This window comes from Urocitellus parryii, chromosome 1, assembly GCF_045843805.1.
Source record: "Urocitellus parryii isolate mUroPar1 chromosome 1, mUroPar1.hap1, whole genome shotgun sequence".
NCBI lineage: Eukaryota > Metazoa > Chordata > Mammalia > Rodentia > Sciuridae > Urocitellus > Urocitellus parryii.
The window spans coordinates 83023379-83040671 of record NC_135531.1 but is presented as its reverse complement, the minus strand read 5'-3'; the positions used below and the strand labels follow the sequence as shown (position 1 = coordinate 83040671).

Here is a 17293-nt window from a genome sequence, read left to right as displayed (position 1 = left end):
TGAATGAATAAAAAATATTGTCTATATGCACAATAAGGGGATATAGCTCAGTAGGTAGTGTGTTTGTCTTGTATGCACAAGGCCCTGGTTTCAATCCCCAACACCACAAAAATAAAATAAAAATATATGCACAACAAAATATTATTCAATAATGAAGAGGAATGAAGTTGTACTATTTGCAGACAAATGATTGACACTTTGGGTTTAAGTCTTTAAAAGGCCTTATTAGGAGAGATAGATGAAAAAAATGATATTTTCTATTTTGTTTCAATCACAACATTTGATTGCTGATTGTGGTGGTGAGGAAAATGATCATGTCCATAATGACTCCTTTCCAGGATGTGTGTATGTGAAGTGAGTATCTACTGATGGTCCACTTCTTAAGATAGGGAGCACTAGGGGAAGAACAAAATGTTGTGTAAGACAGAAACCTATGTCTAGTATTGATGTCTTACAGGAAAGATATGGCCTAAAAAAAAAAAAAATGGTAGCTGTCACATAAGAGATGATGAAAGCTTCCTTTTATCTTTGAAGAGTACCTACAAATGTTCTGTTTACTCCATGAAATTCTTAAACCACAGTATGAAAATTTAGAAAAAAATTTTTAAAGAAGTATTCACCTTTATGTTATAACATAGTTATATCTCATTAAAATTTTGATTTTTATGTACATAATTTTCATCTTTAAGTTCATTAAATTGATATATTGGACACTCCTGGGAATCACCAAACATTTAAACATTATTTTCTGTATCAGAAAGATGTTGATGGCTCAAATCAAACTATAAATACTTCTTATTGACTTTATATGAGAGTATACATATGCTTCAGAGAGAACCACTGCCATGTTACATATTTAACCAAACTGCATATAATAAAAGATGCAGAGAATTATAGTTAAGCAAGTAATCAATACTTGTACTGTATATAAGAAGCTTTATACTAAAGTTTGGTCCTAAAATGTCACACTTTGCTTTTTATAACTTCTTTTTAAGCAATGTACTTGTAATAAAAGTATTAATTTTTTGTAATAATAAAATTATTAGCAAAGAGTTGGTTAATTTCTTTTCATTTTCCTGTTAGTAAGCATTTGAGATATAAATATATATTTATACTTAATTGATATGGGTAGAATTACATTTGTATTCCTACCCATATCAATTAAGTATTACAAAATACTATGCATATACTACATCTTTATAAATAAGTTATTGCAGATGAAAATATTGGTCATACTATATTGTTCAGATTTTAATACAAAGAAGCAAACAGTAAGCAGAGCTTATTTAAAATGCCCACATAAAGGGAATCTAAAGACTGGAGATGTAGCATAGTAGTAGAGCACTAATATGCGTTCAATCCCTAATGCCACCAAAAAACAAACCAAACTAACCAACCAACCAACCAAACAAACAAACAAACAAAAAACCAAAACAATAAAAACCTCATAGCTGCTGGACACGGTAGTCCAAGCTTGTCATTCCAGGGACTGTGGAGGCTGAGGCAGGAGGATTACAAGTTCAAGGCCAGCCTCAGCAAATTAGTGAAAAAAATTGCCTCAAAATACAGAAAAAGCTGGAAATGCAGCTCAGTGGTAGAGTACCTCCGAGTTCAGTCCCCAGTGCCACTAAATAAATAAATAGGAAAATAAAATAGAAAATGAAAGGAATCTAAGGCAATGACATACATGACCAAATGAAGAACATAAAAGGATGGAAGCTAGTTATTTCAAGAAAGCAAACAGAATCTGAGGCAGAAAATTTTGGTCACAAAGTTCTTTCTCGTTGTGAAGCACAAAGAGCTTTGGGATTTGTTGGCAACAGGTAAGAAATGGAGAAATGGGAGGAGCTGCACTCCTTTAATGTGTCAGATCAAATTCTGCCAACTGGCCATAGGTTCTTAGTACAACTGATACACAAGAAAAAGAAATTAACATTGAACCTAGCATACATTATGCATTGCTAATAATATCTTCATTATTTTCTTTCAGGGTTGTACCAGGGAAACTCCATTCTTTGGCCTTGGGTATATCGTATGTCATTTTAAGATTACTTGGTATGGACTTTAAGCAGCTATTTTTTATTACATCCAGTTGTTTGAGTTTTGATATGTATGTGTTTATATATGTATTTATAATTAAATAATTTAAAATGACACGAAACAAGTGAATAGGAGAGGTGTTTTGAAAAATTCAGGAGGCAATAAATGTAAAGACAGAATACCTAATGTACTGCCAGTTCTTTTATACAAAACATACACCCATTATATTGGATCTGAGGAGTATCTGAGAAATTTCCTATAAAGTATATTCATCATCTCATAAAAGTGGGTTGAGGAGCTCACACAAAATACTTGTATTAACTTTACATTTCTTGCACTTTAGGGAAGTCACTAAACTAGAGTAGTGCTTTTGAATATTTTCATCACCAAAGACACTGAATCTGTTGTTTTTACAGATTTGCTTATTTTCAAGAATAAATTGTTTTTTTCTGGGGGTAATGAGCTCCTTTCTTCAGATTTTCTTAAATAACAAGATCTATATTTCAAACCACTTTATGACTGTATTATAATTCCTGATTTAAGAAGTTGATTAAAAATATCATCGGAGAAAAGAAACAAGATTGGACTGGATTAAAGGCTGCAAAGTATGCAGTACAAAAATGTAGAAGTTGTATGTTGGGCTCTGATAGGGAGCAGAGAAATAATTTTAGTTCAATAGATGTGATTCAAATTAGCATTTTAACATGGAAAAATTAGAACATGAGTTTTATGCTGGACAATGACCCAACAGATCAGAAAATATCTGTAACCAAAGAAATAGCACAGGGAACAGCAGTGCATAGGCCAGTTTGCTGCCGCAAAAAGAAGTCAGTGAGGCTGATGTATTTTTGAATTGGAAAGATTATATTGTAGATATAAACAAACAGAAGATAGATATTAGCTTATGTACATTTTAAGAACTCTGCTGGTATAAAGGCAAATAATTATGAGAAAAATGTAGAGGAAAAGAAAAAGGAGGCTTTTGGTGAAGTTTAAGAATCATATTAAATTGGAAATCTGGGGTTTTGGTGGCTAAAGAAAGAAATCAGTATATCCAAGATATGTTTGGAATCTGTGTTACAACATTTATGATGTATTGGAAAAAGATGATGAGAAGTGAAAAATAATATGTGGTAGATGTAGGTTTTTCACTTTGAGCAACTATAAAAAGACCGAGATGGGGAAATTGGTAGACATCAAGAGTCATGAGGCACCAACACCCTAATAATTTCTTAAGAAAGTTGATCAACCATTACCAATGTTTAATTCTGAGAACACAATTCTGGTGACTATGGGGAAACTGTGCATGTGACTGCTCATTCACTTTTTGATGAAAGGAAAAAGTGTTGCTGGTGAAGAGCTGTTGTCTATGAATCATGTAAAAGTTTCCCTTAGGCAGCACAGCTGTCCTTCAGGATCTCAGATCATCTGACTCTGCGACTACCATAAGCTTATCAAGACGTTTTCATTTTGAGTTATTTTTCTAAGTATCTTGATAAAAGATATACAGTGCCAACCCTTTTTTCAGTCATTCAAAATTTTGCAGTTACATATCTTTGAAGATATACTGAGTTCACAAAAATCAGTACTTGGTATCTCTGTTCAAAATATTTTATTCTAAACTTTTCAAGTAAAAACCAACAAATTTTTTGAGATGGCTTTGAAACAAAAGCATGTACAAAAATTCTAAAAAAGATTCCAATGTACAAATATATTTATACATATAGGGATAAGAATATTTAAAAACTCATATTATTTCCAGTAGTTAACAATCTTAACCAGAAGTGATTCTTTGATGATTTAAGTTATATATTTAAAATGATGATGATGATAATGATGATGATGATGATGATGATAGTGGTATGTGTGGAAATTCTAAAGGAAATTATTATGATCCTGATCAATGGTGTTTTATGGAGAATTTACAATCATTAAATATTTTACAGGAACAATTCCTGGACCAGTCATTTTTAAAATGGTAGGAGAAACTTCTTGTACCTTTCGGGATATTAATCATTGTGGACGCAAAGGACGTTGTTGGATCTATAACAGGACAAAAATGGCCTACCTACTGGTAGGACTATGTAAGTGGCATATATTATAGAAACTTAGAAAAATAAAATTGCTTTAAACACTTATGTTTGTTTATAGTAGAGTGATAATAAACCACAAACTAATAGTTTGATAATTAAAGTAGGCTTATATGATTGTATAGAAAATATTTTGGAAACAAATACTATAGAATTATATAAATATTTGATCAGTGTGTTAAATACACAATAGTTTCATGTTATTTTTATGGTTTGGATCTGGAATGTCCCCCTTAGTTTCAAGTGTTGAAGGCTTGGTCCCCAATGCAGTAATGTTAAGAATATTGGGGAAGTAATTGGATCTTGAGGGTTCTGAGATCATCAGTGGGTTCATCATTTGATGGCATTAGTGGGAAGGGGTAGAAACTTCAGGAAGTGACCTAGATGAAGGAAGCGGTTCCTTGTAGGTGTGCCCTGGGGCAGTATATCTTGTTCCTGGCCTCTTCCTCCCAATCTCTCCGTTTCTAATCTCCATGAAGTGAAAAAGTGTATTGCTATACTCTTCTGCCATGATATTCTGCCTCATCATAGACCCAGAAACAATGTAGCCAATAAACCATGGACTGAAATCCTGGAAACAGTGCACCAAAAAACCTGTTCCTCCTCAAAGTTGTTTCCTTTAGGTATTTGACACAGAAACAAAAGGATGATTAACACAGTTATTCCAGAAGAAAGGGTTATAATCAGTAAAAAATTAAATTTAGGAAGTAATTCTGCCTGTGTAGGCATCAGCAACCACATTTCTTGACCTTGTGACCTTTTCCAGTTTCACTGTAAATGATTAAATAAATTTGAGCAAAAAAAAAAAATTATACCACGAAAGATCATCAAGATACTGTTATCACACTTAAATAACTTGACATTTTCTCTTTTGTTTATTAAGTAAGAATGCTTGGAACATAGCAAGCATTCAATATTTCTTGAATAAATAAGAAATATAGGGAACTGGGATGTTGTGTGGGTGGAAGCTATGGTCGTGGTTAGGAAAGTCTACATATGTCAGTATTTGGAAAATTCACTGTGTGATTCTGGATCTTAATTTAGTCATTTAATCATGATATTGTGCTACATAATTTCTAAAGTTTTAATAAATAATCAAAGTATGTCTTAATATATAAATACTTTTATGTAATAAATATTTCAAAGTATTTAAATATTTTGTGTTTTTACTGAATAGGACCAGTAATTCAAGGAGCCACATAATTACAGATTCTAATATTTAATACAAATAAATATATGTTTGATAGACAGTATAGAGCAATGCCTTGGAATTTAGAATTCAGTTACCCAGCAGTTGAACCCATACTGAATACTGGGTAAAACAAGAAAATTAAATTAAAAAGCCACTTGACATTTAATGTGTAGAAATTAACTTTGGTCAGAATTAATAAAACTAGGGATTATTCTTAAGTGTTCTTAAAACATTGCTGAGATTTTTAATTTTTATGATAGACATAATATAGTTAGCTCTTTTCAAACACAACGCATAATTGAGAAAGTTAATGAACTCTAGAGAACCCACTATGGACCTACTAAAAGAAGATACAAAATGTAAAGTACATAATTATAGTCAGATAGAAGGCACAAAGACAGGAAAATGCCAAAAGAATATGTACTGTGACAATTTTGTGTAATCTTATTTATGGTTTTAAAATAGTTTGAATGTGTCTCCCAGAGGTTAAAGAGTTGGAGGTTGGTACCCAGTGTGGCAATGTGATGAGGGATAGAACTTTTGAGAAAAGTGACCTCATAGGAGGTCACTAGGTCACTAGGGTCTCTGCCCTAGAATTCATGTACCTCTCCTGGGACTTTGATTAATTCTCACAATAGGATTGTTATTAAAGAGAGATTGGCCTGTCCTTACTTTGACTTCCAGTCTCTCCCTCTCATGTACACTCCCTCCATGATGCTGTTTGCCTATAATACAGGCAAGGGGACCGTTGGCCCTTTAACATCTGAAACTCTCAGCTAAATAAACTATTACTTATAATTACAAGTCTCATTTAATAATAGCAATGTTAAATGGATTAACAGAACCAGTACATTTAAAAAATGTATTCTATGTGTGTCTTTGTCTGTTTTATGATACTTTTATAAGAGACTACCAGAGAGTAAATCAATTATTAAAAAATTATATCTCATAGTTTTGGAGGCTAGAAGACCAAAATTGAATGCTTCACCTGATGTGGCCTTCTTGCTGGGTTAAAATATGATGAAAGTATCACATGGTGAGAAAGTATGCATGGGAGAGAGGGCGGAAGTGAGCAAGAGAGTAGGTGGGCATAGGAGGGGGCTGGAACTCATGAGTATTTATCACTAACCCACAATTTTAATAACCAACTTAATCCTACAATGACTGCATTATTCTATCCATGAGGATAGAACTCTCATGAACCTATCATCTCTTATTAGGCTACTTCCTAATATGATTACATTGAGAATTAAATTTCTAACACAAAAATTTAAGGGCATTGGAATCATACACAAAGTTTCTTTGAATCAGAATTATTTAGAATTCTTATTCAAAATTATAAATTCTGAATCATTAAGTTAAAAATTCACAGTTGTGGAGGATATCATCAAAATGACAGAACACAACTTTCTAATACTTGTTCCTTCATAGAAACAATTTGTCTGATTTTCCACACATGAAAATATCTTTGCAAGGGTTAAGGAAACCAGGTAAGAGAACACAGCACCTAGGTGTAGCATACACGTAACAAAATGCACATTGAAGACTATCGGATGTAAGTTTCACATTACTCACATCACCTTTCCCCAACATATGCACTTTGGAACATCCTGCATTGGGTAAATGAATACTAGGAAAACACCTAATTTTGCTGAGGACCCCAAATCAAGCCTACCTTAGTGAAAAACAACTCCAGATTAGCCCCAAAGAACTGGGTCCCAGTCCAACAACACTCCAACTGACCAAGCCCTCAGGCCTATGCCAACTATAGGATTACCTCTAAGTGTAAACTCCAGTTTAGCTCCTTCAGTACTTACCATGTGTCAGACTGGTACCAGGTTGGCATTGATAGCCCAGCCTCAAGGATTGATCCTTAAGATACATATTTTAGGCCTAAATAGCCCCAAGCTGGCTCCTGTTATTCCTTGGTTCAGGATAACCCTAGTAGACTTTGGTACTAGCTGGCACCCACAGATCCAGGATTCAGGACCTTTGTAGAGTCAGATTCACAGCCTCCTCTGTGCCAGGTCACTATGAAAACAGCTTGATATATGAAAATAGCTTTCACAGAATGAAGGTTAAAAATCACAATAAACTCAATATAGGCAGAAAAGATATCTGACAAAATTTTTTTTTAAAGACAGAGTGAGAGAGGAGAGAGAGGAGAGAGAGAGAGAATTTTTAATATTTATTTTTTAGTTATTGGCGGACACAACATCTTTGTTGGTATGTGGTGCTGGGGATCGAACCCGGGCCGCACGCATGCCAGGCGAGCGCGCTACCGCTTGAGCCACATCCCCAGCCCCTGACAAAATTTAATATCATTTCATGATTAAAAACTCAGAAAATTAGATTTAGAAAAAAATGTACCACAACATAATAAAGGCCATATTTGACCAGCCCATAGCTACCATCATAACTGTGATAATCTGAAAACTTTTCCTGTAAAATCAGGAAAAAAAGCAGGGATTGTCACTTTCTCCATCCCTATTCTATTTAATATGGGAAGTTCAAGCCAGAAAAATTAGACAAGAAAAATATAATACACACTAGTAAGGAGAAATAAAATTACCCATTTGCAGATGAAAAGGTCTTATATGGAGAAAACCCTTATACCTCACTAAAGATATGATTTAACTAGTAAATGAATTCAGTAAAGTTATAAGACACAACTCAACATACAAAAATTAGTGGTATTCTATAGATTAAAAATAGCTATTTAAAAAAATAACAAAAGCATCCCATTTACAGTAGTGTCAACAAGTAACAGTGCCCTAGTTTAAATATGGTTTAATTGTATCCCCCCAAAGGTTTATGTGATTGGAGGCCTAGTTCCCAGGGAAGTAGTACTTGGAGATGCTGTGGAGCATTTAAGAGGTAAAGATTGGTGGGAAGTCCTTGGGTCATGAGGGTAGGGCATAAAGTACTTCTTGTACAACCCCTTCAAAGTTCTCATGTAACCCCTTGATAGTTCTCATGAGAAAGTTGTTATAAAAGAAGGAAGTCTGCCTACCCTACTCCCACCCTGTCCTTCTATGAGATGCTTCCCATTAGACCTCACCTCCTAAACTTTCCATGACACCTCCAAATACCACTACACTGAATATGAAGCCTCTAATCACATGAAACTTTTTTTTTGGGGGGGGGTTGGGAGGGGTGCAATTAAACTATATCTAAACTGAAGCAGATCTGAACAGACATTTTTTAAAAGAAGATATAAAAATGGCAAATAGGTATATGAAAAAAATTATCAATATCACTAATCATCAGGGATATACAAATTAAAACCACAATGAGAAATTATATAATCTAAATTAGAATGACTATTATCAAAAGACTAAAGATAAGTGCTATTGAGGATATTGAGTAAAGGGAGATACTGAACACTGCTGGTAGAAATGTCAATTAGTATAGCTATTATGAAGCTTTCAAAAAATTAGCAATATAGAACTACCATAAGTCACAGCAATTCCACCCCTGGGTGTATATACAGAGGAAATGAAATTAGAATTTTGAAGAAATATCTGTACTCACATGTTTATTCCAGCTCTATTCACAATAACCAAGACATGGAATCAAACCTAAGCTCCACCAACAGATGAATGGATATTAACAATGTGGTATGTGTATACCATGGAATACTATTTGCTCCTAAAAAGAAGGAAAACCTCCCTTATGACTACATGGATGAATCTGGAGGCATTATGTCTATAGAGCATGTTCTATTACTATAACAAAAATACTTGAGGCTTGGAATTTTGTAAAGAAAAAAGATTTTGGATTCTGAAATTTCAAAAAGCACTGTGTCAGCTCCTTCAAGGGTTCCCTGGTCTGCATCAAATCATGGCAGGGTAAGGGAGCATTATGAGAGGGAGAGGATTGCATGTCAAAGCTCGAAGTTGGAGAGCCATTAAGGGGTCACACTTATTCTTTACAATAATTTGCTCATGAGAATTAATTGGTATCTCATGAGAACTCTCTCATTTCCTTGTAATAACAGTAACCCCTATGTCCTAAGGATCTCCTGCTATGCCTTACCTCTGTCATTGCTACCTTGTGGACCAAGCTTCTAACACATGAACCCTGGGAGGACAAAACAGATTCAATACACAGCAAGTCACTGGAGGTCTCCAAGGCTTTTGCCCTTCTCCTACTAAAAAAAACATGCCACCCCCATAGTTACAGTCTTAGCTCATTCTAGCATCTCTCAAAACTCCCAAGTCCACAGTCTCTTTTGAGATTTGTGACAACTCTTTCAGCTGTAGTCTTTATAAAACACAAATGGGGAAAAATTATGTACTTCTAAAATAGAATCATGAAATTGTATTTTAAATATTCCAACTCCAAAAGGAAGAAATAATGAAGCAGAGAGAGAAAAAAGAATCAGCCCTATGAAGACTGAGACGGAGGAGGGGGGCAGACATTAAATCTTAAAAATCCAAGTCTGGCATTCTGGGAGCACAGTGGTGAGTGCTGGGTTCCCAAGGCAGCCCTGCCCCATGCTTTGCTCTTCAATGGTGAATATGGATCACAAACGGTTTCTCTTTCAGTCTGGTATTGCAGGTTTTTCTGGTGGTGCTCTATGCTGCTGCTTACTCTGCCTTTCCTATGTCTCCTCTATGGTTTTGCTCTCATGGGTCCAGTAGGCATTACTCCATAGTGACCTTTCTGAATGGGCTCTTACACTATAGCAAATTTCTGAGTAGCTTCCCAGGTTTTCCTTTGCATTTTGGTCAAAGCTGCCATAATCTTATAACTTGCATTTCTCATACCTGCAAAACTATCAACATATAGATGAGCATGGTGGTGCACACCTGGAATCCTGCCAGCTTAGGAGGCTGAGGCAGGGGGACCACAGGTTCAAAGACAGCCTCAGCAATTTAGTGAGGCCCTGTCTCAAAAAAAAAGTATTTTAACAGAAGATTTTGATGTTGTCTGGCCTTACCTAATGTCCTCAGATAATTTGCCTGCTACAGTTATTCTCTTCTTGAAAACACAACAAGCCTAATTTCTCAATTTATCCTCCAAAACTGTACCTACAGGAGAATGTTATACAGTTAATTACTGTTTTGTAATCTTAGTATTGTCACAACTATTTCAGAGATAACTCTCTCTTTACAATTGGTATTCCCAGGGGCTGGGGTTGTAGCACAGCAGTAGAGTGTTTGCCTAGCATATGTGAAGCACTGGGTTCGATCCTCAGCACCACATGAAAATAAATAATTATAAAGATCCATCAGCAACTAAAAAACACAAATGGTATTTCTGGGCTGAGGTTGTGTCTCAGTGGTAAGAGTGCTTGCTTAGCATGTGTGAGGCACTGGGTTCCATCCCCAGTACCACATAAAATATAGTAAATAATAATGCATATGAACTATATCAATTTAAAAAAATGGTATTCTTCCCTTAAAATACATGAGATATTATTGTCATTATAAGTGATACAGATTCATGAATGTTTCCTATTTTATCTTTTGATATTTCTATACCAGATAATTGGTATTGCTGCCATACAATAGTTAATACTTTAACTGACAGGGTTTTTGCATCCAAAATTTAATACTTTTATATAATATTATGAATAACTATCAACTTTCTGAAAATTTAAGACATAAAAATGAAGGACAAATACCTACAAAATCACTTGCATTTTCCATAGTATTTCTATTTATATTTGGAAAACTGTAAATGTTTCAAAGACTAAAGCTACATGAAGTGATATAAACAGGTTCCAGTTCATATTGATAGTTAAGTTCTGAAAGTACAATTTATTTTGTTTTAATATTAACACATTCTAGTACTAATAATACACTTTGCATTTGGGGGGAGTACATGCATAAACCATCTGAAATGTTTTGGAAGCATATTTTTATCTCCTTTAAGTAACTTTATATGAGTTTATAACATTAATTACATTCTACATTTGAAGAATTTATACCTTTAGAGATGAACTATACTTTTCTTTGGTAAATGACTTTATTTCCACAAGTATTTTGTTCTAAATAAACTCATAATATGATCCTTCATTTCTAAAATTTCAGGTTTTTTGTGCAAAGTATTCACTATCTGCTTAACTACTATTGGATTTTACTTTTTCAAGTATTTTAAAAAGGAAAATGCTGAAGTTGTCCAGCCTATACCTGTGAAATATATAAACCCTAAAAAAACAGGAAAGGAATAACTTGTAACTGGATCTTCACTGTAAGTATTTAACATTTTAATCTATCAAAGTAATATTATAGTAATAAAATTTTAATAATAATAGTTATATGTTTAAAAAATGTTTTATATAGTCACAAATTTTGTATTATATTTTAATAACAAATATAATAATACAGTCTGTGTTTCAAATTTTAGAAGATATATTATGAGATTCACATTTAATACTTTTAATAAAAAATTATATTTTGAAAGGGAAGGTTGAAATGGAAATGGGAAAATATACATAGGCTAATTCTGACTGCTGTGATATTCTGTTAGTTACTGGACTTTGGCTATGTGTAGAATTGTAGGATTAACTGTATTTCTTATAGTCTATGTTTTTTAATTCACAGATGGGTTAATAATGTTGATTTCCCAATATTTTTCTAAATAAAATTAGATTTTCCATTGCAGGTAACATAATGTAAATTTAAGCTAAAGTCACATTTATTTTCTAAAACTATATTTTAAGCCTTTTGAAAGTTAAAATTGTATTTATTGATGATTTGATATGGAGAGGTTTCTCCATAAAATTTCTGTGGTTAACTGACCAGTTTACAATATGTATTTTCTTGTTCCTTTTATTTTGGTAGCCGTAAAATTCAACATGATCGTGTGGTAACTTCTACATTTTTACCTTCACTTGAGTTTTATTGATGAAGAATAACTGATAAGCTGAATTGACATTGTTTTTGTGCTTTTATACTTCATTTTATTATTAATAATATTCCATGTGAGAAAATATTAACATCTGAAGAAAATCTGTTAATCATTTATAGACTCTTTTGTTAGCTAATATGTGTTTCTGGAGAAATATTTTGTGATTCTTTTGTTATATATCATTTTAATTAAATTATACTTTTCAAATATTGGATAAATATATGATTGTTGTAAAACAAAAAATGTTTTCAACAATGTTACCTCATTCTCCTTGGAGAAGCTATAACTGACAAAAATTCTCCTTTGTTAGTTACATTAATCCATGACTGTGTGAAAGGATGATTCTGTTTGTAGTCATATGTAAAGCAGAAACAAATGTAGAACAAGGAATATTCATATTTTGCTATTTGTTTTTTAATCAACATACATTTATGAAAATTTGTAGTCTAGTTTTTTATATTAAACTCTCCTTGACTGCCTGATTCATCTCTCTTTGAACCAGCAGGATTGCTAATATCTGAGGCTCAGAGTGTGAAAACAGGAGTTTCTCCTTTAAAGAATCTACACAATTTGCTGCTGTGCCCTATTCTCAGAAGAGAAAAATCACACATGATATTTATCTAGTTGGAGAAAAGAATTTATGATGATTTGTATTTTCATAATAAAGTAACTTCTTGTGAAAAATTTTTGATAATGTTTTTATCGATGTAAGATTTTTACATGTCAGCTTATAATATAGTTCTTATTAAGAAATTAAAGGAAAATAAGGGGAAATAGGAGGGTATCCCATGAAAACAGAAGGAAGATCAGTGTCAGTGAAGATCAGTGTCAGTGAAGATAGAGAAAGGGGAGACAGGGGGAGGGAGGAGGGACAAGAAAAGGGACAAACTATGGAATAAAAAGCCAAATTATGCTATGTACACATATGAATATACCAAGTGAATTCCACCTTTTATTTATACTTATGAAGTACCAATTTTAAAAACTATAAATAAATTGAAGGAAGACCAATTGAGTGGAGAAGGGAACAGGGGGAGGGAGAAGGGGAGGGTGAGAGGAAGTACTGGGAACTGAAGAGGAACAAATTGTACTTCATGCCTGTATGATTATGTCACAGTGAGCCCCAATATTGTGTATAATACAGTAATAAAAACATAAAAATAAGCATAAGTAAAAATTAAGAAGTAAAGTTTTAAATTTTAAAATTATTTTCTTAATATTTTGCTGTCTGAAAATGTATACAAATAGGGCTGGGTATATAGTTCAGTTGGTAGAGTGCTTGCCTCGCATGCACAAGGCCCTGGGTTCAATCCTGAGTCACACACACACACACACACACACACAAATGTAATACAAATAGAAAATGAGATAAAGATAATAAGATTTAGGTCAACTTTGAAGGTACTTGTAATATGTCTGCTTCTTTGTGTGTATGTGTAAGTACATGTTGTCAATATCTTGCTTTCTCTTCAGAAAACAAATGAAGCAAAGGTTTGTTTTAACAAAATTATAGTAAGTTTGGTAGTGGTGCTAAGACTAATACAAAACTGTGTTTCTGTATCAAAAACCATTGTATAGGGGCCGGGATTGTGACTCAGCTGTAGAGCAGTCGCCTAGCACATGTGAGACCCTGAGTTCGATCCTCAGCACCACATAAGAATGAAATAAAGATAATGTGTCCAACTACAACTAAAACATAATGAATATTTTAAAAAATTAACAAAAACATTACATATAAGGCATTGGTAAAGAGGAAAGTGATGTAAATATAACCCATCAGTTCCTTTGGTTAAAACCAATGTAAGTGCTTTTAAAATAGAACAAAGTTTCTCAGTATTGAAGAGGGGATGATCAGCAAAAGTTTTAAAAGTGCAAAAAAATACATTAAGTGAATTCCTTTGGAATCAGTTTGTAATAATTTAATCCATTTAAGAATTGTGCTTTTTGGCAATGATATTTTAAAAAATGATATTTTTTTTAAATATTTTTGTAAATATCAGATTTTTTATTTTGATGAAACTGATGTCTTCTGGAAATTCATACCTTGGAAGATCACTATCTTTTTGATTATAAATTGACTACTTAGAGTTGTAAAGCTTTACAGGATCCACTGTGATGTTATAATTTATGAATACAATGTGGCATAATTAAATCATGCTACTTAAACATATCCTTCACCTCACCTACTTCTTAAAGGCAGATGACGACCTTAGCATTTAAATCTACAAAAGCCTGACTATGATATTGGATAAAAATGCTAGTAGACATTGAACTGTGTTAATTTTAATTAAAACAGTAATTATTTTTGTTAGGTTTCTCTTTGTAAAATTGCATATCTTTTTGAGTGATTTACATCAATAATATTTTCTCCATAAATTCACTTTTTTTCTGATGCTTTATTTTGCCTAAAGAAATATTGTAAATTAATGCACAAAAATATTTTGGTGGAAATCCTTATGTTTTAAAATCAATGAGAATTTCTGTTTTCTAATGCACTTGGATCAAGTCTTAATGTAGCTGCTATGAAAATGAAAATCCTAGTTTATCAGTCTTTTTCTTTCTTTCTATTTGTTTCTCTTTCTTTTGGTGGTGCTGGGGATTGAACCCATGGCCTTGTGCATGCTAGGCCTGGTCCCTACTACTGAGCTACATCCCCAGTCCCTCAGTAGTTTTGTTTTTTGTTTTTGTTTTTCCTGAATTCTTTCATATTTGTTTAAGATTTTGTGCTTATAGCATTTAGTATTTGATCTTTTATATGTATCCTAGAACAGTTCAATTTTGGGTTTACTAACAGTTTACTCTCCAGTTCATTGCACTGCTAAGAATTTACTCTTGATTACTTATTTTAGTATACAGTCATGGAGAAATAAAGACATGCTTTTAATCAGTTATCTTATTCCCAACTTCAATTTAAAAGCACTTCTTATAGACTCTTAAGCTAAGTGAAAAAAGAAATCCCCCTCCAAAAAAAATAAAGGTGGAATGTTTTTTCTGATATGTGGATGCTAACACACAATAAGGGTGAGGAGGTAGAATAAAAGTTCAGTGGATTAGACAAAGGGGAAGGAGAGAAAGAGAAGGTAGACGAGAATAGGATAAACAGTGGAATGAATCTGACACAACTTTCCGATGTTCATATATGAATTCCACAGTGAAACTCTATATCATGTACAACCACAGACTGGGATCCTAATTAGAATAAGTTATACTCCATGTATGTACAAATATGTATAACTAAAAAGACAAAATATAAAAGCACTCCTTATGTTTTTAATATTCTCTATTATAATCTTTAATTTGCATATAGTACAATATTGGTTTTAATATCTTAAATCTAAGAATACTTATTGAGGGTCTGAAGATCTGCTGTTGAAAACACTGATAATTATTGTGTACATCTATTACTGATTATTGACAAGGAAGTTTCACTAAATAGTGCCTTGCATAAAAGGTTTTCTATATACCATTGATTATAGCACTTTTCTATAAAATACCAGTTTACCAGTTTAATAACCATGCTAACTTCTAAATGTTTACCTATTATTTATACTTGAAAGGTCTAGTTTAGAAAACAATAGAGAATGTATCCCTGTTTTTATTGGAAAGCAAAGGCACATATCACACAAAATGTTGTATTTAAGTAAGCATTTGAAATTAAAACTTCTGTATTTCATATTTGTAATGGGGTAAACTAACTTATTTTTCTCTATAAACTATTCTATTCTTAAAACATAACAGTACCTAGTAGAACTTTGTGTTCTTTTTTCCTTTTTCCTTGTGCTCAGATAACACTTTCCATTTTTTTTTACACACAGAGAAATTACTTACATGATAGTAAACTCACAGGAGGATATTACAATCTTATTATTATGAAAACCTGTAGTCACAATATTTATCTGTTAATTGAAGTAACTATTAACACTGCTATTTGAAAGTACCTTAATGTTTATGATGAAATAAATCTTACATTAAAAACAGCAAAAAGAAAATTATATTTATGTACTGAATTGCCTTTTAATCTCTAGTCACTGGTTCTCAGAGAAACAAGAAGAGTGAAAACAGAAAGTGTGTGATTTTCAATGTGTACATGTGTCTGTTTCAAAGGTAGAAGACAGAGAAATTTCTTGTCTTGCACAAAATTAAACTGAGGGATAGAGTAGTTGAAAAAATTAAAATGAGCCTTATATTTATTTATAATATGCGCTTCTGTATGAATTTTGGGACTGCCTTTTCAGTTCTGTGAAGAATACTATGAAAAATGTCATTGACATTTTGAATGATAATATTGAACCTGTAGATCACTTTTTATAGTGTGCACATTTTTGCAATATTGATTCTTTTAATCCATGAAAATTGCATATCTTTCCATTTGTGTATGTGTGTTTAATTTGGTTAATCAATATTTTATAATTTTTAATTGTAGTATTATTTTAGTTATTGTAATGTGACTGCTTTCTTGATATCTTTTTCAGATAATTTGATATTAGTGTATAGCAATGCTACTGATTTTTACATTTTCATTTTGCATTCTGAAACTTTGCTGAATTTATTACTTCTAATAGTTTTTTGGGGGGAGTGGGGTCTTTGGTGTCTTCTACATGTAAGATAATGTCATTTGCAAATAGTGAAAATTTCACTTCCCTTTATCTGTGTGGATAATCTTTATTTTTTCTCTTGCCTGATTGTTTTGGTTAGGATCTTCAGTGTTTGTTGAATAAAATTGCTAAAAATGAGCATCCTTGTCTTATTATAGGATGTAATTATATTACAGATTCTAGAGAAAAAGATTTCAGCTTTTTCACATTCAGTATTATGTCAATGAATGACTTATCATATATGACCTTTATTAAATGGAAAAAAAACATTACTTATGCATCAAATATGTTCAGAGTTTTATCATGAAAGAATGTTGAATTCTGTTAAATACCTTTCATTTATCTGTTGAGATGATCATATTGTTTCTTTCCTTCATTGTGGTGATGAGCTGTATCACAATTATCGATTTGTATATGCCCAACCATTTTTGTATCACTCAGATGAATTTCACTTGATCATGTAAAAAGTATTAATAATGTGCTATTGCATGTTTTTTTATCCTTGTTTTTAAACA

The 17293-nt window shown here is 32.6% G+C and overlaps 1 protein-coding gene across 1 annotated transcript in view; it reads left to right on the top strand.

Annotated features, from left to right (window-relative positions):
• Slco6a1 (solute carrier organic anion transporter family member 6A1) overlaps positions 1-11503 on the top strand; it is a 118530-nt gene extending 107027 nt beyond the window's left edge. Inside the window, exons 11-13 of the mRNA XM_026395028.2 lie at positions 1991-2055; positions 3987-4124; positions 11364-11503. Of these exons, the coding sequence (XP_026250813.1) occupies positions 1991-2055; positions 3987-4124; positions 11364-11503 (343 nt within the window). The remainder of the gene's footprint in view (positions 1-1990; positions 2056-3986; positions 4125-11363) is intronic.
• The last annotated feature ends 5790 nt before the right edge of the window (positions 11504-17293 follow it).